The sequence below is a fragment of the Hemicordylus capensis genome, chromosome 11 (assembly GCF_027244095.1).
Source record: "Hemicordylus capensis ecotype Gifberg chromosome 11, rHemCap1.1.pri, whole genome shotgun sequence".
Classification (NCBI taxonomy): domain Eukaryota; kingdom Metazoa; phylum Chordata; class Lepidosauria; order Squamata; family Cordylidae; genus Hemicordylus; species Hemicordylus capensis.
The window spans coordinates 6,859,828-6,882,975 of NC_069667.1; the positions used below are offsets into that span (position 1 = coordinate 6,859,828).

At 47.4% G+C, this 23,148-nt stretch overlaps 1 protein-coding gene across 1 annotated transcript in view; it reads right to left on the reverse strand.

The window, feature by feature from the left end:
- Window positions 1-7,696: 7,696 nt before the first annotated feature.
- Window positions 7,697-23,148, reverse strand: part of LOC128335706 (synaptotagmin-like protein 2) — a 66,734-nt gene continuing 51,282 nt past the window's right edge. Inside the window, exons 5-8 of the mRNA XM_053274376.1 lie at window positions 23,028-23,043; window positions 13,047-13,146; window positions 12,221-12,426; window positions 7,697-8,267 (exon numbers count right to left, since the gene is read on the reverse strand). Coding sequence (XP_053130351.1) covers window positions 8,122-8,267; window positions 12,221-12,426; window positions 13,047-13,146; window positions 23,028-23,043 — 468 coding nt within the window. The 3' untranslated portion in view covers window positions 7,697-8,121. The remainder of the gene's footprint in view (window positions 8,268-12,220; window positions 12,427-13,046; window positions 13,147-23,027; window positions 23,044-23,148) is intronic.

The following is a 23,148-nucleotide window of genomic DNA, read 5'->3' on the forward strand; positions in this document are numbered from 1 at the left end:
ATGCAAAGCTTAAGCCAGTGAAGCAGTTTCCCATCTCTTTAGGCTAGGAATGGCTTCACCTGCTCAAACTGGTCAAGCTTTTGCTCAGAGCAGAGGAGACAGGCTACATCAAGAGGGGGCAATTCCCATCCTCCACATAAGTGCCACTTGGCAGCACTGGCCCTTTCTATCCTCCCTCCATCTCCCACTCCACTCCCAGTGCAGAATTCTCAGGGCCTAGTGGTGGGCATGGGGCACAAGCACCCAGGGTTGCCAACTCTCTAACCAATCCTGCTCCTGTTCCTTTAGAAGATACCTGGTTACAGAAATTAAATTGCCAAAGGTTTTCCCATGTCTGCATTTCCATGACAGCAAAAGCTTCAGCTGCTTAATTTTTGAATGTCAAGACATTTTTAAAGGCACAGGAGCCAGGCCAGTAAAAAAGGTTGGCAACCCTTCAGATTGGGATCCAGACTGAAGTCTGTTCCTGAGCACACATGGCTGGGTGACAACAGGGCCGTGCCTTTCCTCCAAGGGGCAGGAGGAATCTTCCCAACATTTGGACCCCCAGATCTCCAGAGAAGTCAAGGGAGACGTCTCCACCACACAGGTGTTACGGTGCCTGAAGGAAAGGCTGCTAATACATTTGGATCATAGAGTTTCTGAGGAGCAGAAACCTTGGCAGAGCGGGGGGGGGGGTGTTTGTAAAAGGGGGTCCGGGCCAGGAATCTCCTCCTTTCTGGATCATAGCAGGGCTGCCCTCCGAAGGCCATTGTGGCCAGTAAGCCAGGCGCAGCAGATGGCCAGTCAAGTCTCACGTCCTGCTAGATGTTTCACAGGTCTACTGGCTTGGCGCCATGACACCTTCAGGCCCCTGGGAGGAAAGAAGCAACAATGGTGTCAGGCACATTTCAGGGCAATCACACTCAGACACGCGCACACACACGGATGGCGCTACTATGTTGTCATTCTGCGAACCCATTCTTCTGTGGCTTGTCACACAACAAGGAGCCTCTGGAACTCACCGATACAGCACACAATAGACCCATCCGTCCCCACAGCAATGGTGCCTCGCAGAGCAATCCGTTCTGTTTCTTTCTTTATTGTTAAATTTCTAGACCTCTTTTCATTAAAACCATCTGAAGGTGGGTCACACAAAAGTTAACACAAGACTACAAAAATCACACAATTAAAATATCATTTGTTTGTTTGTTATTTTAATTATTTAACATATCCCTATACCACCCAAAACTTGCATCTCTGGGTGGTTTACAATTAAAATAATATAAACATTAAAATCATTAACATTCAAATAATTTAAAACCCAACATTAAAAGTATTAAAACTATACAGCTAATTCAAAGCATGGGTGAACAAATATGTCTTCAGTGCCTTTTTAAAAGTTGCCAGAGATGGGGAGGCAAGAATATCAGCAAAAAGATAAAAATACAGATCTGATGAAAAGATTTTAAAACAAGCATAATATAACCATAAAAGATGCAAAGCAACAGCAATAGAAACAGAGGCTATTCCCACGATTGCAGAAAATCGGGCTGCGAGCCTGGTGGTTCTTGAGCGGGTCACAGTATTATCAATTTTGTTACTACCCATTTTGCTACCTCAAGACCACCAGTTGCTGCAGCATATGTAGATTTGGAGAGGGGACGCAATGGAGGCACGAAAAATATTTTATGCTAGTATCCATTCTGGATTATATGCATTTTGGATGATATACATGGGGAAGGATCCAGCTAGAGTTAAGCACAATGAAAGCCCGTTGCTTTCAATGGGAGAGTTGAGTCTGTGCATTGAAATATTGGAGCTTACAAGGGTTTAACGTTTGTCCCTGCTAACTTGGCAAAGAGGCACCTTTTTAACGTGGCGATTCTCTTTGATTGAGCAGGGGGAGAGTAACTGGCCCTATCCACCCCCAGCACAGGACCTCCAGTGACTGTTGCTGGTGTCTATCTCATGTTGTTTTATTTAGATTGTGAGCCCTTTGGGGAGTGGGAGCCCTTTGATTTATTTATTATTTCTCCAAGTAAATCACTTTGGAAGCTTTTGTTGATAAGTAGGATATAAATATTTGTCGTTGTTTATGTTTAACTTTGGCTGGACCAAGCCCATAATTTGTGCATTTTTTGATATATTTTTTTCATAAATATAGTTTATCTTGATGTCTTCATCAAGGTGGGGGGAGGGCAAACTAGTAAGCTCCCTTGAGTTGGCAAAAAGAGAGAGAGAAAGCTTCCAGCACTGAACAGCAGCCTTCTGTTTTTGCAAAGAGAATGCCTTAAACCTCACATTTTCCGTCATGGTGCTTGTTGGAGACTGGGGCCAAAAGTCTCCTTGGAACAGCTGAGCCATGCAAAACAATAGTAAAAATCAGAGTCATGGTGATGTGTGAAATTTCCTCAGAGTTCTAGGTGGTGGCAGAATGTGGGGTGGGGTGGGGTAGTGGGGGGAGAGGGAAGGGGGTGGCGCCTGCGGTTTCTGGCTGGAGCAAAGGGATCCCCACACTGGAATGGAACTTGCAGATGTCCCCTCATTCCTGAGACTGAAGTTGTAAAAACAGGGTTCCACTTAGAGAAAGTGAAGACAAGATGATGAGAGAGTCACTTGATTCTTTATTTTTATTTATTTTTATTATTTTTATTTTTATTTTTTATTTTAATTGCAAATAATTCTGCAGAATAAGCTGTTGCAGGGATTCTCAGCTTTGAGTCCCCAGATGTGGTTGGACTACAATTCCCATCATCCCCAGCCACGATGGGAGTTTATGGGAGGAGAGCTGGTTTTGTGGTAGAAAGCATGCATTGTTCCCTTTGCCAAGCAGGGTCCACCCTGGTTTGCATTTGAGTGGGAGACGACATGTGAATAGTGTAAGATATTCCCCTTAGGGGATGGGGCCGCTCTGAGAAGAGCATCTGCCTCCTTGCATGCGAAGGTTCCAAGTTCCCTCCTTGGCATCTCCAGGTAGGAGTGAGGGAGACTCCTGCCTGCAACCTTGAAGAAGCCGCTGCCAGTCTGTGTAGACAATACTGCACTAGATGGACCAATGGTTTGACTCAGTAGAAGGCAGCTGCCTATGTTCCTATGATGGCCAAATGGCTGGGGATGATGGGCACTGTAGTCCAACAACACCTGGGGACCCAAGGCTGAGCACCCCTGGGAGTATGTCCCAAAAGGCAAAGCCCCATAATAGTTATACATGGAGGGCTCTGCATAAACCAGGTGCTGAATCACTCCCCCACTCCCCACTGAAAGCCGTTTCCCAGCAGATCTAGCAACTGACATGGGCTCTACCGAAATTGCATCCAGCTTGCCAGCCCACTGTGGGAAGCTAGTAGAGGTTTGGAAAGACGAGCTGAAATTCCTCAAGGAGGTGTGGAGGTTTAGCAGATCCCTAATGTACAGCTTTGCGTGAAAGAAAAGCCACTGGCACATGGGATGTTGGCGTGGGAAGGAAGGGGCCTCGGAGGTCTCCAGCCCTCCGCCTTTGGTATCCAGCCACCAGCCCAGCTCTCTCGCTGCATCTTCTGCCTCTGGCCCTTCATCAGCTTGCTGTTCCTCAGCCATGCCTCTGGCCTCATTGTCCGCATCTGATACCCACCCTTGGCTGATCCTCTGCTCTTTGCCTCCTGGCACCCCACGGGACCTCCCCCTCTGGCCTGTCTGGGTGCTCGGCCAAGATGGGGCAACAACTGTGAACAGGATCCTGTTCAGGATCCAGATGTTGTACTCTGGGGAACCCAGCCACACATAAGTCAGGGCTCTGCCTTCTGGGGATTTTGCAGCTCTCTCTGAGGTGGCCAGAGCAAGCTGGTGGGAGATTAGAGAGTCCATGGTCGCCTTTCCCCATGCTTTGGTCGAGTCCACACAGTTGTCTGAATCTAGGTTTAATTCCGGTTATTGTCATGAGTGTGATTGTGTGACTCCACTCCAAGGCAAGCATCTCAGCTTCAGCTTGGGCCATAATCCATCTTGGCACGGGTTCCCGCAATCAATCTAATGTTGGTAACCCACATTAAACCTAGGTTTGGATGCCGGTGTAAATCAGGCCTTTCTTTGTTGCTGCTTGTCCTAGTTCTCTTTCAATTGCTTTTTTCTATCAGGGGATTGGAAGGGGAGGAGCCATTGGCTAGCAAAGGAGAGATCAGATAAGCAGCAGTAAAGAATGGATGGGAAAAGGTGATCAGGGGCACGACAATACCCTCCAGCAATCACTGCCTCTCTCCAAGGAAGTTTTCAGATTTATCAATGGGCAAAGCTAGCTTGCATGTGTCTGCTCAGGGGATACAGTTAGCTGCTAAGGAAGAACCTGGATTGATGATTGACTCTGCTAAGGGACATCCTGGGAAGAAGCCTAGAGCCCAATTCAGAAATGTATGCTGTGCAAATGTGCGGATGTCTGTACACGCATACTGGTGTTTGTGTGAATGACTGTACCTGTGTTCATGTTAAAAGTGAACCTGGATACGGGCCCTTCCAATGCAGGTTACAGATAGGAAATGCACTTCTGTACCTGTGTTCAGCATAGCTTGTGAATGACTGCACCTGTGTACAGATTTGTACCTGGATACACACTGTACACTGAAACAACCAACCAGCTGGGACAAGTTAGGCATGGGGGCCAGCGAAGCGCCGACAGAGACAGTGTTGTTGACTGCATACTCTCCTGTGAGCCTCTGCTCATTTCTGTTGGAAAACACAGCCCCAAATAGGAAGGGTGCACAGGCACAACTCAAATAACCCTCAGGGCTGCTTGTGCGTTTTTCATCCAGGAAGGCCACTCTGCACCTTCAGCTGTGGAAAAGCAGTTCTGTTGCATCTTAAGCACACTGGCTGATGTAGCGCAAGGATGTCCCAGCGGGGCAAGAGAACAGCCTAATAGGATTTCCAAACTAACTGCACCGGTGCAGTGGGGAAGCAGAGGGCTGCACAGCCCTCGGGGACATATGTTCAGGTGGCACTGTGCAGTTGCCTGTGGTTGGGTTTTTAAAAAACCGCTTTCAATTTAAACCATGGTTTGAGTTCCAACTTGGACTGCTTCTCCTCCACTTATGGATATAACCATGATCAGCCAAATTGGGTGTGATGTCATTTTGCTTTCTAGAAAGAGAAGCATTGTTAGCCAGTGAAAAGAGCTTCAGCCATGAGCACAATGGAGCAGTCATCACTTGCATGGTTTCCATGATCCTGATACCTGGAGAATGCGAAGTGAGTCCGTCATTGATGGCTGTAAGCTGAAAAATAAGGGACAAATGGCACCCCATGAGGGACAGACTATTTGGGGCTAAAATAAATGCAGTCCCTGCTAATAAGGGGCGGTTTATTTTATTTATTTTTACATGTATATTCTGCCCTTCCTCTGAGAAGCCCAGATCAGTGTACAAGGTTTATGTTTGTTTGTTTGTTTCACATTTTTTATACTGCCCAAAACTTGAGTCTCCGGGCGGTTTACAATTAAAGTTGCCCTGAGGTTACGTCACCCTGTTGGTAACCTTAACTGAGGGCATCCTGGGGAAAGGGAGTGTCAAAAAGTACTGCTTCCCCACTGCAGTGGGCATTTTTTAGGCAAGTTGCACTGGACTGCTCTTTCACTGCACCAAGACTTCCTTGCTCTGAATATCAGCCAGGATCCTTCCCTTCATCATCATTTCCTTCACCTTTTATTTTCCAGAATTCAGAAGATGATTGACTGGGGCAAACCTTCTTGGAAACTGCCATTCACCGAGTCAGGCCATTGGTCCATCTAGCTAAGATTTGTCTACATTCTACACTGACTGGCCGCAACTCTCCAAGAATTTCAGGCAGCAGTCTTTTTCTGGAGATGCTACCAGGGCTTGAACCTGGAACCTTCTTCACGCAAGCATGCAGATGCTCTTCCACGGAGCTATGGGGCCATCCCTTAAGAAGAATATCTTCCAGCATTCACTTGCAATTGCCCATCCAAATGCAAACCAAGGTGACTCCTGCTTAGAAAAGGGACAATTCTTTTGGATGGGGTTGGGGACCCCAAAACACCACTTTATGTATGTATATATGTATGTATTTATTACATTTTATATCCTGTTCTTCCTCATGACAATTGTAATAAAAGAAACTATAAACATATTTACACAATTTCTTCCCTGCTCTCTGGGCATCTACCCAATGTCACATAAAATCTAAGGTATAGATGATGGAGCTCTACCGTCTGAAGATGTGTCTGGCTTATCCAGTCTGCATGTTGCAGACCATTAATACAGGTTTGCAGAGGAGAGGAAAAAATAGCAAAGTGTTTCAGAATGAAGAACTGAGAAGGACAAACAAAATCTTTTGGTTTATTATGTATAAGTTAAACATCAAGACATGTTTTCATAGGTGTAAGGCACAAGGCCCTACAGCATTAAGAAATATTTTTCCTGCTTCCCAGTGAAATGCATAAAAGTCATATAGCCAGGTCGTGAAGCGTAGAGAACAAGGACGGTATCTTCACACTTGTCAAAAGCCTTCCAGGCCTGTTCATGACATTGACCAGTACCTATTTTGCGGGTTTATAAAGTGTTTTCAACTGTTAAAGTAAAACAGAGATGGTATTGCCACGTATTTGCCTGACCATCCTGCAAAGAGATTGAAGGACAGCGTAATCTGCTACTGTGATTACTATTAACCACAGTATTAAATATTAATTAATATCCTATAAAGCACTCTCTCTTTTCCAGGGGTGGAAAAGGCCCCCACCTGAAGACCACTGCAGCCAGTTAGGATATAGTCAGGTAGGGTTTATCAGCCTTGGGTCCCCAGCTGTTGGGACTACAACTCCCATCATCCCCAGCCACCATGGTGATGACAATTGCAGTCCAACCACATATGGGGATTACAATGGCATCGGCTGAGAACTCTTACAGCAGAGAAAGGCTTAATTCTTCTGTGGCCTGTCACCTGGCCCCCTTACTAGATTCTCTGTGGTCTAAACTTACGAAGCAAGAACACAGGCATTCAGGATTTTGCAGCAGTTAAGGTGTAAGTTGCCCGTATTAAATTCTTGAGGGGTAGCCATGTGAAGTCTGTTACAGTTCCCCAACATTAAATAATTTCAGCCTTGGACCTTCTCCAATCTTGTACCAGTCAGACAGACTGGTGGATTTATTGCAACAAATGTTTTTGTGGACAAGAGGCTCTTTCACCAGGGACCCCAATAAATCTGTTCGTCTTTAAAATCCCACAGGGATCCCTCTTGGGGTATGCCCCTTCCCCTTTAAGAATGTAGGAAGTACCTTGTTGGATTAGACTGTATTCAACACTTGTTTCCAGAGGTCAGCACACAAAAGGTCAGAAATGGGATTGTGGTCCGATAGCAGACTGAAGTGCTTCCTGGAGACTCGCTAATGAAATATTTTTCACGATATCAAACCATTAAAATCTTCAGCATTCTGAGCCCGATTCAAACATTATGCTGTACATGTGTTTGTGTGAATGACTGTACTGTACCTGTGTTCGTTTCAAAAGTGAACCTGGATACAGGCCCTTCAAATGCCTGGTATAGAGAGGTACTTCTGTACCTGTGTTCAGCATAACATGTGAATGAGTGTACCTGTGTACAGATCTGTACCTGTATACATTGTGCACCTGTACAAGTGTTGAACATAACATGTGGATGGGAGATGAATGCCAGCTGCTGGAGAACTCTCAGTCAATCCTGGAGAGCTGGTAACCCAGGCATATCCTAGTACAGATTTTTCATGTTTCATTTGCATCATGGTTTGCTTCAACTTTGTTGTGATACTGTGTGTATTGGTGGCTGTACTAGCCAAAGTTTTGTCATAACTTCCTCTATGGGGAGGCACAAACGAAACAGCAACATGGACACTGTAATAAAATAAACTATAAACATATTTATACAATTTCTTCCCTGCTCTCTGGGTACAAACCCAAAGTCGAATAAAATCTAAGGTCTAGATGATGGAGAGGTGACGAGCAGCAGGTCTTTCAGCTAGCTGGGATGTAAAATCCGCTCAGTCCTCTCTTGGGATGAGTAATAATACCTTGTCCTTTCGAAGTCCATTGCACAGGCAATCCTGAGGTCAGCCAGCTTTGCATTGGCCCTCTTCTCTGTGTAAACGGTTCTCCGTTCCTCTGTGGGCTGCTGCCAGCTGTTCATTTCAGCTTCCTTTTTCCAGCCAGAGAGCGCAAAGGCAGGGACGCTTCAATCCATTCATTCGCCGTGGTCATCATTTCCTGCCAAAATGCGACCTCCTCTTGTGTGGAGTCCATCCAGTCAACGGCAATCCCATAGCTGGAGCCTTTGAAAGGAACAAGAAACAAGTGAGCCTTGGGGAGGAGGAGAGCTGGTCTTGGGGTAGAGAACGTGAATGGTCCCCTTTGCTAAGCAGGGTCTGCCCAGGTTTGTATTTGGATGGCTGTCTACATGTGAGTACTGTCAGATATTCCCTTTGGGGGATGGGGCGGTAGTTCAGTGGAAGTAGGGCTGGAGAGACATCTGCTTGAAACCTTGGAGAGCTGCTGCCAGTCAGTGTAGACCAGGGATTCTCAACATTGGGTCCCCAGAAGTTATTGGACTTAAACTTCCATAATCCTCAGCCCCAGCGGCCTTTGGTTGGGATTATGGGAGTTGAAGTCCCATAACATCTGGGGACCCAACGTTGAGAATCCCTGGTGTAGACAATACTCAGACAGACAGACCAAGGGTCCTATGTCCGCTAGGCTGACACCATGCATTTGATCATGAGGACTCGAGGGAATGTGCTAAAATGAATGACAGGGAATGCCCACTGTAATACCCTGGTTCCTTCCAAATGGCCATAGGAATGCATGGCATTTCCAAATGGCCATTCGGTGCATTTCATGGCCATTAGGAAGAAACCAGTGCATTTCAGTGGGCATTCAATGCCATTCATTTTAGAATGCCCACCGTAGGACTTGCATACAGAAGGTCCTCGGTTCAATCCCTGGCAGCATCTCCAGATAGGGCTAGAAAGATTCCAGCCTGAAACTTTGGAGAGACGCTGCCAGTCAGTGTAGAGCAGGGATTCTCAGCATTGGGTCTTCAGATGATATTGGACTTCAACTCCCATAATCCCCAGCCAAAGGCCGCCGGGGCTGGGGATTATGGGAGTTGAAGTCCAATAATATATGGGGACCCAACATTGAGAATCCCTAGTGTAGACAGTACTAAGCTAGATGGACCCAGGGTTTGACTCAGTATGAGGCAGCTTCCTATATTCCTATGAACTGCTGTATCAGCGGCTATGAAAAGGGGCAACCTATGATCGTGCTCCTTTTTTGAGAGGTCATAATCAATGCTGCAAGCAGTCAAGTTCATGGTAGGACTGTGTGTATCATAGGAACATAGGAAGCTGCCTCAGGCTGGGTCAGACCATTGGTCCATCTAGTTCAGTCTTGTCTACACAGACTGGCAGCGGCTTCTCCAGGACTGCAGGCCAGAGTTTCTCTCCACCCTGTCTTGGAGTTGCCAGGGAGAGAACTTGGAACCTTATGCATGCAAGTAAAAAGATGCTCTTCCACTGAGTTATGGAACCTGCTGCATGCAAGTGTGCAGGTGCTCTTCCCAGAGCGGCCCCATCCCCTGAGGGGAATATCTTACAGTGCTCACACATGTAGACTCCCATTCAGTGCAAACTAGGGTGGACTCTGTTTAGCAAAGGCGGCAATTCATACTCGTTACCACAAGACCAGCTCTCCTCCCTTAATGGTGTTCCTTGTCAAACACAGAAGAAAAGCACCATTGACTGTCTAAAATGGAAATACCCTATGGAAGATGACTCTGAATTTAAGACGATCCCCTTAAAAAGTAGAGGTTACATTCAAGTTATACCTACACTGACTCAAAAATAACAGGACTCTGAATATAAGATGACCTCCTGATTTCTAACATCAAAATACTTGGAATAAACCTAGTCTTGTATTCGGGTAAATACAGTATAGTCACAGCGGTTATATCTAGCTGTTTTTCTTGAGCGACCTGAGGTTTGCCAGCCCTGCCCTCCAGGATCCACTACTGAAACTAATCCTGGAGATTCTTCTGGCCTGGTGTGGTGAGAGATATTGCATTACAAAAATGGGAGCGGGGGGAACCTTGCAGGAAGAGCTCCAGTCAGGGTTGGCAACCCTGTTAATCAAGGCCACTCATTTAACCCACAGGCTCTTCCAGGCTCAACGACACTGGTCTCGGAAGCAGGGATGGCCGACTTGAGACTCTCCAGATGTTGGTGGACTACAACTCCCATTGTCCCCAGCTGCAACACATATATATCACAGCAGTTCACAGAGCAGTTTACATAGCAAAAGGGATGAGGAAATGGCTCTCTGCTCCAATAGAGCTCATGGTCTAAAACAAGCTGAGAGAGAGGGGTGGGTGATGCGGAGAGATCCTAGCAAGAGCCACTGGGAAGGCTGCTATACTTTGTGTGCTGAACAGGGCCAGCTACTCTCCCCCTGCTGAATGGAAGAGAGCCGCCATTTTGGAAAAGTGTCGTTTGGCTCAGTCAGCAGGAGCCCCTTGAAGGAGGCCGGCCTTTGCCTGAGGGGGCCGCTCATTCATTATTCATTGAGCAGCTGTCCCCTCTGCTTTTCCACCGGAAAAGTCCCCAAAGCAGTTTCCAAGGCATCAGGAGTGAGAAGATGGTTCTCTGCCCCAAGGGCCTCACTGTCTAAAAAGAAACACAAAGGAGAGCCCAAGCAACAGCCACCTAGGCTGGGCTGGACAGGGACAGCACCTCTCAATGGAAGAGAGCCGCCATTTTGAGAAGGTGCCCCTTAGCCTGGTCAGCAGGTACTTAACGAGGCCGACCTTTGCCTGAGGGGGGCTGCTCATTTATTATTTATTGAGCAGCTGTCCCCTCTGCCGTTCCACAGAAAAGGTTCCCAAAGGGGCTTCCACAGCAAAAGGCATGAGTAGATGGTTCTCTGCCTCCAAGGGGCTTGCAGGCTAAAAAGAAACACCAACGAGACGCCAGCAACAGCCACTGGGAAGGACACTGGGCTGGGCTGAATAGGGACAGTTGCTCCCCCTCTTGTGGGATACGAGAGAGCCGCCATTTTGAGAAGGTGCCCTTCGGCCCAGTCAGCAGGGGCCCCTTCAGCAAGGCCGGTCTTTGCCTCACTTCTTATTTATCCCCCTCACTTGTCTACCCTGCTTCTCGACCAGAAAAATTCCCCAAACAGCTTTCATAGCAAAAGCAAGGAGAAGATGGTTCCCTGCCCCACAGAGGCTCCCAATCTGAAAAGGAACACAAGAGAGACGCCAGCCAACAGCCACTGTAGGGACAGTGTACTGGTCTGAAGAGGGACAGTTGCTCTCCCCCTGCTAAATGCAAGAGAACTAGACCACTTTCTAAGAGGTGCCTCTTTCCTCAGTTAGCATGACTGCTGCATTTCACCATCATCTTAAGCCACAAATTTAAACAAACTCTTGCACAAATATATCAATAGGATCATATAGTAAAGAATGACAGGGAATGCCCACTAAGATGCACTGGTTAGAAACATAGGAAGCGGCCATATACTGAATCAGACCATTGGTCTACCTAGTTCAGTATTGTCTACCCAAACTGGCAGTGGCTTCTCCAAGGTTGCAGGCGGGAATCTCTCTCAGCCCTATCTTGGAGATGCTAGTGAGGGAACTTGGAACCTTCTGCTCTTCCCAGAGCAGCTCCATCCCCTGAGGGGAATCTCTGACAGTGCTCACACTTCTAGTCTCCCATTCATATGCAACCAGGGCGGACCCTGCTTAGCTAAGGGGACAAGTCATGCTTGCAACCACAAGACCAGCTCTCCTCTCCTCTCCATTGGCCATTCAGAAACTCCATGCAGTCCCCTTGCCATTTGGAAAGAACCAGTGTATTTTAGTGGGCATTCGCTGTCATTCATTTTAGGATGTCCTGACCCTAGTCCAGTGTACAACTTGCATGCTGATGGCTTCAGGTTCAACCCCTGAAATCATCCGGGCTATGTTAGTCATGACTACGTCCTACTAAAATTAATGGGAAATTAATGGGAAATGAACGGTACTCATTGATTTCAATGGTGCAGAGGCCTGGCTTGCTGTGAATTCTAATTTCCGCCCAGCCACGCTTCTGAAGAGAAGCCCTTTCCATTTTGATTTGCGGTCCAAAACATGCCCTTTGGATGTCTGCTCTCCCTGTTTATATTTTCTGGGCAAGGAGAACATGTTTCATGTCGAAACTGGAATGAGGCGAAAGGGCCTCGTTATTACCTGTCCCAAGTCCCAGCCGGATACCTCCCAGAAAGTGATTGGTCAGTTTCTCATGATCCCAGACGGTCAGCTCGACACAGGCATCCTTCAGATCTTCTGTATGAAAGCCGTCGTACACGATGGTGTGGTTAAACACCGGGTTGGAGTCCCGCTTGACAATGCGGGTGTTCTGGTAGCTCTTTTTACTGGTGTCCGGAAGAACGTAGCTTGCAAGGGAGAAAGAGCATTTGAGAATGGCGACAGAGAAATGTCATCTGAATGGCAGAATGGCGACAGAGAAATGTCATCTTCCACTTATTTTTTCCAGCCATTCAGCTAAGCAAACAGAATTCAAGCCCTCCGGAGCCTAGCTATTACTATTTATTATTACTTTAATATCCACGATGGAACTTGGAGCCCAAGCCAAGAGAGCAGAGTTCATAGTGGCAACATTTAACACACTTAAGAGGCCTGCTGGGATTAAAAAAAATCAAGAGAGGATTGGAAAACGAGCAGGGAAGACACCACCAAGTGAACCTCAAGTGGCAGGGAGTTCTACAGAGTGGGGGATCCGAAAAAGCTGTGTCCTGCATCGCCACCAACTGAGCATCAGACAGAGGTGAGAAACAAAAAGAGGGCTTCCCTCATGGATCTTATATGGTGGGTGGAGTTATGTTCAGATATGTTGGCTCTAAACTGCTTAGGGTTTAAAGTGGTAGGGACCCCTCTGAGCATTTCTTTGTCAGCGAAGGTATGTGTGATGAATGAGCACCATGGAAGCATATGGTTGTGCTTGCTTGGGTCCGTGTGGGTATGAAATCCACCCCCCGCCCCATGACACACCTACCATTTCACAAAGGAGTCCACTCCGGAGGGACGTAACTGGGGCAGATCTTTGGTGTCCTTGACCCAGATATGGACCTCCCCAGACGGAGGGGTCTTTCGACCTGCCATGAAGGATCAAGAGACATAGTTGGTTGGTTACCAAGGAGTATGTTAGCTTCCTTCATCCTAGAGTCTTAATAAAACAGATCCCAATGGACAGTAAAATGTGCTATAGTGGATTAACTGGGGCAGGTAGATTCCTGTCCACATCCCTGCTTATTAGCGGGGCTCACTGGTGACCCAGTTGCTCTCACTCAATCTCGCCTACCTTGCAAGGTTGTTGTGAGCATAAAATAGGAGGGAGACTGTGTGTACTGCCCTGTGCAAGGAAAACATGACATTGATAACAAGTGAAACCATTCTTTACTTTATAATATGGGGTGGGGCCATGGATCAGTGGCAGAGCATCTGCTCCGTATGGAGAAGGCTGCAGGTTAAATATTTGGCAGCATCTCCAAGAAGGTCTGGGAAAGACTCCTGCCTTGGAGAAGCCGCTGCCAGTCAGTGTAGACAATGCTGAGCTACATGGACCCAGGGCCTGACTAGAAGGCAGCTTCTTGTGTTCCTATGAGCACTCCTTGATCTTTGGGGGATCAGGCAGGTTGGAGGTTCAAACCTTGGTAGTATCTTTGGGTAGGGCTGGGAAAGACTCCTGCCTGAAACCCGGGAGAGAGCCGCTGCCAGTCCGTGCAGACAACACTGAGTAAGATGGGTCACTGGCCCGACTCGGGATAAGGCAGCTTCCTATGTCTGCATGACAGTAAACCAGTTTGCTGAGGCAGATCTGGATGCAGGGTCGGGGCTACCATTAGACCAACTAGGCAGCCGCCTTGGGTGCAGACCTCAGAGGGGCGCAGAGTGTCGAGTGTCAATGTGTTTGCCAAGGGCACAAAATAGTCTGGCACCGGCCCTGCCTGGATGGTGCAAGGCGAGCTGCATGTGGAGGGCAAAGGAGCAACCCCCAAATTAAAAGTCATTCATTATGCATTTTGGCTAGGGATATATTCCGTTCTAATCTCCGGTAATATATATGAGACGTTGAGGTTGCACATTTGACCGTCGGCTGCTGCTTCCAAGGGCTGTGGGGGAAGGCAGCTGGTCACCAGATGAGTGGAAGCCGTGCTTCCCTCCGCTACGCCACAAAGCCACACAAGCGGCGGCGTGGAAAAGGTAAGAGCGGCGGGTATACCGGGCCTCCGGTGAACGGCGTGGTTTGCGGTGTGCGCATGCGCGCGCGCGCAAAACACCATTATGCTGGAGGCCTTCGAAACGAGAGGAGCTCTGTGCCGGAGCTCCTCTCGTTTCCTATTGGGTGAGCGGTGAGCGGGTGAGCGAGCGGGCGGGCAGCTATCTGGGAGGGAGGGAGGGAGGGCGGGAGGGCTGGCAGTACCATTGGGAGTTCTTTTGCCGCCGCCGCGGCAGCGGCGGGGGCGCGGCTGGTTTCCAGCGCCCCTATACTGGAAAATACGGGCGCTGGTGGGGGCAAGGAGGCGGGAGGGCTAAGCAAGCCCTCCTGCCCTTAAAGGCATACCCCCCACCCGGACCCGAATCAGGCAGGGCCGGACCGGTCCGGCAGTTCGGCAATTCTTTGGAATGGCCGCCGGACGGGTTCAGACACACTACTAATTTGGATGGTATAGCAAATTGGTGCCGTGACTCGGATCGGGGCCACGTTCCTTACACGAACGTAGGCAACCCCCACTGGGTGGAGAGGCCCCCGGCGACGGATAGACTAACCAGCCCAGCCGGCACCTCACCTTTGTTGAGGAGTGGGCAAGGCTCTACTGTCGCACCGGGACCTTCCACAACCAGGGGCCAGAAATGGGAGAACTAAGGCAAGGCAGGTAAAGGTGTAAAGCGCGCTGAAGGGAAGGACGCTCCGGAGCGGGTAAGTAGACTTAAACAAGAGGGGTTCGAGTCCCCAGATTTTAGTTTACGGGTTCAAGTCCCAAATGACTAAAAACTACTTACCAAAGAAGGATGGGTACTGCTCAGAGCAAGAAAAAGGGGAGAGACGGAGACTGTACTCCGCTACAATGTGTCTTAAACCATTGGATGTCCCTAACGGGAGGAGATCCCCTTAGGAAAAAGAAAATGATTAATTTCTGTCAAAATTGTTGGCCATATGATGAATTAGAAAATGGATTAAAATGGCCGAGGGTTCTGTTGATTACCAAACTATTTTGCAGTTATTACTGTTTTGCACCAGAACCTCAAAATTTGAAGAACATAGCTATGCACAGGCTTTTATGGAGCTTTGGAGAGAGGAGGATATGTTAAAAGCAAGTGGGCTACGGAAGACTTCTTTGATCGCCGTAGGGAAGACGTTCCCTGCAGCCCCACCACTAAGGAAACCTCCTCCATATGCGCACCCTTGCGAGTCTTATCCCTTCCCTGCACCCGTATATTCTCCACATGCAAGCACGTCGTCCCGGTCCAGACCCGGGGGGAGGGCATAGGTTTTGGGCTGTGTGGTTTAGGGGATACGGGACACTGGGAGGCGGAGGGCATAGGTTTGGTTGATACTGGGAAACAGGAGCGGTGTGATTTACTCTCCTCATCTCAGGGCTTGCCACAAAATCTACCCCCTTCCCAAACCCCGGCTCAATATTCCCCAATAGCAACACGTACTAGGGCTCAGACACAAAGCCTAGCCTTGCAATGCCCATTGCGGGAGCAAATAATGGCAGAAGGGGAGGTGGCTTTGATACATGTGCCTTTCACCTCAGCAGATTTATTAAATTGGAAAAATAACTACCCCACCCTTAGGGAAGATCCAACAAAAATGGCTGGATTATGGGAATCCATTTTTGAGACTCACAACCCCACATAGTCAGACATCAGACAGATGTCTCGCAGTCTTCTAACAAGTGAGGAGAGGCGATTAGGGGAAGCCCACGGCCACCAGTTGGCCCTTGAGGGGACTGATAAGAATGAGCTACAAGCTCAACTTCTGTTCCCATCAGAAAAGCCCGCATGGGATCACGGAACTAGAGGACAAGAAGCTTTAAAGAAATATTGGGACATTTATTTAGAGGCTCTAAAAACTTGTATTCCCAAACCAATTAATATGGCTAAAGTGCACCAAATTACACAAAAGCCTGAGGAAAAGCCTGGCGAATTCCTGGAAAGATTGGAAAAAGCTTTTGGGCAATATACTCAAATAGACATTAGCAAGAACGAAGGGGAGTACATTCTTAAAATGGCTTTTGTAAGCCAACGCGCCCCGGTTATAAGAAAAAAATGGCAGAAGATGGAAGGTGGACTTACTCTCCCCTTAGCACAATTAATGGAACAGCCAAGAATGACTGTGATTTAGCTCAGATGGGGGAGGAAAATCTATATAAATATGTACAAGGTATTGCTGCGTCTGTACTTTCTCTCTCTGCCTTTATTAGTTTCTGCAACTGCACTAGCATTTCCAACCTATGAGAAACCCTTTTGCTTGTTTGTAAAAGAGGACAAAGGATGTATGGCTGCAGTTGTGGCCCAATCTTTGGGTCCAGCATCACGACCAGTAGCCTACCTTTCTGGAAAATTGGAAGGAAAAGGGATCACCATGTTTCTTCTTATTGCAGCTAAATATAAAAAGTGTAATTCCTGCATTTTAACCATTGTATGTGGGTCTTGGGGAGAATTGGAGCCTTTTCCTCTCCCCCTGCTTCAGTAAAATCTCTTGGGAATCCAACCCAGCCAACCTTTCAGTTAGATGCCAGCCAGAGGAATAGCTAGTGGAGAACTCCAGTTTGCAACCTATTGGAATTCATTGAACTTTTATCAAGAGATTTAAAGCATATTTCACCATTCATATTATGTATATATATATACGATAACTAGCTGCAGAAAATAGTTTAATACTGTGCCAAGTGTGTTATGTATGTAACGTCTTTGTACATTCTCTTATGGGAAGCTTGGGTGAATTTGGTGGATGGAGTTGTTGTTTGGAAACACTTTCATGAGGAAGCAAAAGGGAGCTTTTATGCTCTGAAGATGGGTAACGCCTTGGTCATATAGTGAATGATTCTTCTGTAAATGATTGTGCTTCTCTTAAAGTTGAAATAAGGCAAATTAACTCTTGATTCATAGTAATAGTAGAAAATTAGGAAAGGATTCTAAGGTCCCAATGTTGTAATTCAGCTGAACCCCTTTAAATTGACCTCTTGTTTATTTTGGGTTTTTGTATTGTCTTATTAGATGCCATTAGTCTGTTCAGTTATCGATAAAGTAATGAGAAAGAGGGGAACTGTAGCACCTTCCCAGTCCCACACCCACCTTTTGTACAGGAGGGGCCGCCCCCCCCCCGCCCCCACAGTTAACCTTGCTTAAGATTTTTTTATGTTATGAAGGGATGTCAGTAAATTGTGGGAGGAAATAAATAAATAAATAAATAAATAAATAAATAAATAAGGAAGAAAGGTTTTAAGCTGAATGGATAAAAGGAGTTGCAAACACAAGCTGATATAATGTGTTGTAAATACTTGTAAATACTAGAGGTTTTTATGTCTTTGTAATATTTTTGTTACCATGTACACTGAGAGCCACTATAAAATAGTCTAAGGCTTAAATTTAAATTTTTCCTCACAGCCAGCCTAGCTTTGCCTCCGCAAAGAACTTTTGAAATCTAGATGCCACTCCTGGAGCCAGTTATAACAAGTGGCAGGGAGTTCCCAAGTACCCATTTGCATTCACCTGAAGGTCTTCTCAGCTTAAAAGGATCTAGCTTTCTGTGTGCTACTGTTAAACCCATACTGTTTTCACAGCTCTTGATTAGAGACTTGATAATAACTTGTGTTTGTCACAGGCTTCACCCCTCTGCAAGATTATGGACAATTTTCTTGATAACATTTTACCATAGAAGCCTGTTTGTTTCATGAGACACTAGGCCCTGTGAAAGAGATTTCAATCCTATTTCTACAAGGTATATTAATTTTGCCTGGAGGCAAGGACTGTTTCCTTTATATAGGTTGTGATAAGGACATTGCTGACAGAGAGTTGGAACACTACCTAAACGTGGCTTAGGTGGGGACAGTGAAGATCTCGAAAGCCAGGTGTCACTGACGAATCATCCCGTTATGGAGAATGAAGTCAGGTACACTGGAGTACACTGGATGGAGGCCGATTGCCCAAACAGAAGTCTGTAAGTATGCTGGCACAGCGTGGTGTAGTGGTTAGAGTGTTGTGCTAGGACTGGGAAAACTCGGGTCCAGTTCCTCATTCAATCCTGACACTTGCTGGGTGACATTGAGCCAGCCACTTAAACGGCCTGGCCTGCTTTGAAGGGTTGTCGTGAGAGGAAACTTAAGTATGTAGTACATCACTCTGGACATCTTGGAAGAAGAGCTGCATGAGGCTACAGGAGAACAGGACTATCAGCAGTTCTACCCAAAAAGGCCTTTGTGAGATTCAAGTGCTGAAGTTGATGTTGTGGCCTCTCAAGTGACAAGACTATGTTTGACCTGCCAGGTTTTAAAATGTTTCTTCAAAGTCACAAACCCACAAGGGTGGGGTGAACGTGAACATGATCATCATCATTATTTTTTATTTTGACTTTTATTACTTTTGCCTCCTGCCCAGGATTGCTGCTTGCAAGCTGACCCATTGGGTTGAAGCCCTTTCTACAGCCCACAAGCCATAGTGGCCACTGCAGGCCCCAGTGGAGGACATTATCCCCTGTTTTGGACTTTAGGAAGTGGGGAAGTGAGGGAAAGCAAGGAAACAAAAACATGATTGGAAAAATAATAATAATATTGCCAAAAGACCAATTTGAAGTGGCCTCAGGTTTTACTTATTGTGTTGCTTGCTTTGAGAACTAGACCTAAGAAAGGTTATGACTTTCCTCCTTTGGGAATGTTGGTTGGCCACCCTGATTCCAGGATGCTGTCCCTTGCGGGGGGGGGGAGGAACTGATGTCTTGTATGCCTATCTTTTCTCTCAGTAAGCAGGTTCCTCTCGAGGTTCTGTTGGTGACCCAAACAGTGGTCAAATGTAAGGGAAGAATCTAAAGGGAGTCTCCAGAGGATGTCAACCCTGACCCAGAAGAAGGACCAGCAGTCCACCATCAGCAACAGTTGCAACAAAGGAGAACCCAGAATGCTGGGGAGTTGAACCCCTTGACGGGTTAAAACTTTGTTCTAAAGGGAAAAAGGAGATTGAACTATGGGGAAATCTGTTAATCATTAACTTTTAGCTTTTGGTGCTCTGATGCTTTTGGGATGTGGTTTCTCTTGCCTATAATTTGTATTCAGGTAGTTGCTTGTTGTTGTATACCATGGGTCCCATACTGTTTCAACCGGACGATGACACATATAAAAAGGGAATCCGCGCCCCGGGTAAGATATCATCGCACCAGAAGGGGCTAAGGAATTAGCTTCCACAAAAGAAAAGGGTGGAATTGATATACTCAGAAAACCAATTTTATACTGAGAGGTTTAAAACACACTATATGATAAGAACTTAATTAAAGGTTATCTCTGGAATTTCCTCTCTAGCCCCAACTGTTATCTCTGAGACTTCCTCTGTAGCTCAACCATTATCATCGAAATCTCCTCAGCGATTTCTATTGTTATTATTTACATACAAGTGAGATAATGTAATCATCATGTAATTACTTGCCTACGTGATCTGTAAAGTATAAAAGTCTGTTGAAAATGATGCTTGGGGTTCTGGAATTTAGGCAATAGCCAACCAGAACCTTTGCTTCTGCAGAACAAATAAAGCCTTTTAAAACTTCTCCGCTGGTGATGTTCTTTGGCTCGCTGACCCAGTAAAAGAACCATTTGGATGGTATAGCAAAGTCATGGTTGCTACCACAGGGCCAGCTCACCTTCCCTTTTCTTCCTGTTCTCCCAGTTACATCATACCACAGGGCCCAGTTAATGGTCTGGCAGCTCCTTGGTCAGCATTACTGTGGAAGATGGTGGAAGGCGATGCAAGTTGGTGGGAGGAAAAAGAGAGAGAGAGGAAGCAGCCACCTTCTTCTCCTGACTCTAACAGAAAGTGTCTGATCCCAGCCCAAAACAGCTGTGATATATTCAGAATTATTATATTTAGCAGGCGAAGAGCAACTGCCCCTATTCAGCCCAGCATAGCATTCCTGTTATCAGGGGCTGTTGCGGGTATCTCCCCTTTATTTATTTTTTTAAAGACTGTGGGCCCTTTTGGGACAGGGACTATTTTCCTGTTCCTTTTTTCAACATTTGGTCACTTATTTTGTTGTTGGAAAGAGGCACAGTATAGTGGTGATGGTGATAATATCATGGCTTACATAAGAAGCTGCCTTCTGCTGAGTCAGACCATCTATCCATCTAAAATTGGGGCAGAACAGGTCTTGTGGTAGGAACGGAAAGGAAAGGAAAGGAAAGGAAAGGAAAGGAAAGGAAAGGAAAGGAAAGGTTGCGCTGCCGAGTCGATTTCGACTCCTGGTGCCCACAGAGCCCTGTGGTTTTCTTGGTAGACTACAGGAGGGTTAACCATTGCCATCTCCCACGCAGTGTGAGACGATGCCTTTCAGCACCTTCCAATATCGCTGCTGCCCGATAGAGGAGTTTCCCACATTCTGGGAAACACACCAGTGAGGATTCGAACCGGCAACCTCCTGCTCTCTAGGCAGGTTGCTTCCCTGCTGTGCCATTAGGTGGCTCTGGTCTTGTGGTAGTAAGCACGAGTTTCCCCCTTTGCTAAACACGGTCTGCCCTGGTTTGCATTTGGATGGGAAACATGTGAGCACTGGAAGAGATTCCCCTCAGGGGATGGGGCTGCTCTGGGAAGAGCATCTAGGCACCAAGTTCCCTCCCTGGCAGCATCTCCAAGAGAGGGCTGAGAGAGACGCCTGCCTGCAACCTTGGAGAAGCTGCTGCCAGTCTGTGCAGACAGTACTGAGCTAGATGCACCAATGGTCAGACTCAGCAGAAGGCAGCTTCCTATGTTCCTTCCTATGTCCACAGCTCAGTATTATCTACTCTGACTGGCAGCAGCTCTCCAGAGTTTCAGGTAAGAGTCTTTCCCAACCCTACCTGAAGCTGCTGCCAAGTGCTGAAACTGGGACCTCCTGCACGCAAAGCAGATGCTCTGCCGCCGAGCCACAGCCCTTTCCCTGCTCCGTCCCTCCCCACGCTTTTATCCATCCTTACCCGCAACACCTCGTTGTAAATGGGGCTCACGGTCCTCTTCCTCACGGATGTCTTCCTCTTGCCCATCCGCACTTTGTCTGGAAGCAGGTAGGTCTTGACATACCTGGAAAGAGATTCCTGTGGAGTTAACAGTAAAAAACAGCAGACGCTTAACATACAAACCGGCCCCTTGAAGCGGACGGCATGTCTAATGAAGAATCCCGCTGGGTGGTTAGCTTGGCATCGGTGTGGAGTTATAAATCATTCCAACGCATACGGAAAGAGACTGCCTAGACATGGCCAGGTGGTGATTTAGAGACTGCTGTGGAAGAGCTGCTGTTAGGTCTCCACCTGTAAAAGATGGGGAAGGAGGTTGTGACAGAGCTGGATATTCATGCGGGTGACCAGAGGTGCACCTAGATAATTTCGGAGCCTGGACCTAAAGGCCTTTGGAGGCCCCCCTGCTGCAAGTTAAGCATCATTTTTTAAACATGTAGGTTCTTGAGGGCACAAACCGCACCACTCAGGACAGACTCAAAAGCATCTGGGGGCCCCCAGGACTTCTGCAGGCCCTGGACTTCTGGCCCCGAAGTCTAGAGGTAAAAGCACCTCTGCAGGTGATTCTGTGGTGGTGGTGGAGGCAGCAGCATCTATGGGTGAAATGTGAGAGGGTATCTGGGAAGGTGGTGGTGGTGGTGGTGTGTGTGTGTCTGTGTGTAACAGGAGGTTTTTCACACGTGGCTTTTAGTTCGCATCTTTTCCACACTGAAGGGGGTGCGTTCACATATTGGCCAAATTTACTGCAAATTCCCTGCGAGCTATCGGGGAGAACTTCACACAATTTGGGTTTTTCATGACACGTTAGCATGTGGTCCAGTTTGTAGCCGGGATTTAAAAAAAACATTTTCTGGCGCCGTTTATTTTGGGCCACTTTGAACTTGCAGGAAAGCCTCACAGAAAACCCATGGTAAAAAAAGCCTGTTGTCTGGGAAAGGTCCAGGGACCATGAAGTTTTCTATCACCAGGTGAATGGGAAGTAACGGGGCTGCCAGTCGGGAGCCACGAACCATGAAAAACGATCCGACTCTTTAGGAGGAAAGGTTTTCGTGATCGTAAAACGGTTCCCCAGAATTCTGGGAATCGTGTGGGTGAGACGATAGCCCTGTCCGGCCATTAGGACACGGTTGACAAGAGAGTAAGAGAGGGACGCAAATGTGTCAAATAAAGAAGTTATATGTGTGTGTGAACATGTAATGTCAATTATACTGAAGTGTGAAGGAGGCCTCGCACACGCTGATTAGCCCCCAGCCCCGGGTCGCCCCAGGGGAAGCCTTGCTCACAGGTTCAGCAGTATGCTTCCCATCCGAATCATGCATTTGAGAGGCCTGGACCCAGCATTACTTTCAGAATGAACACAGGTACAGACATTCACACAAACACATATACGCGTACTGCCATCTGTACACCCATACAACGTATTGTCTGAAGAGGGTTTATGTGCAAGTACAAGGAATGACATCTGACTGCTTGAGCAGAATGGTGAGAGTTCCAGCTTTCTGTTTTCCTCTTCAAAAAAAGAAGTTTCTAGACCTCATGGTGGAGGCTGCAGCTGGAATTTGGGTGGGATTCTGCTGGGGTGGGGAACTGGGGCACTCTTGCTCGCTCTGATATTGATGGCCTTTGGCGTATGGGGCCGGGGCAACTCTGATGGGGGGGGGCACTGGGGGGGGGCTGAGGAACTCTCTCTCTAGCGCCCTCTCCAGTGAAACAAAAGGCTGAGATCAGCAGCATCATAGAAGAAGCAACAAGGATGTCGACCGAGCACCATCACGGACCGGATACAGGCTCGGGCTGGCCCACAGGCCAACAGGGCAGATTCCCGGGGTGCCCTACCCGTGTGCCCCAACTCTCACCCTTCACGACCGATTCTTCTCCAGATCTGGCGCCCTCCCCACA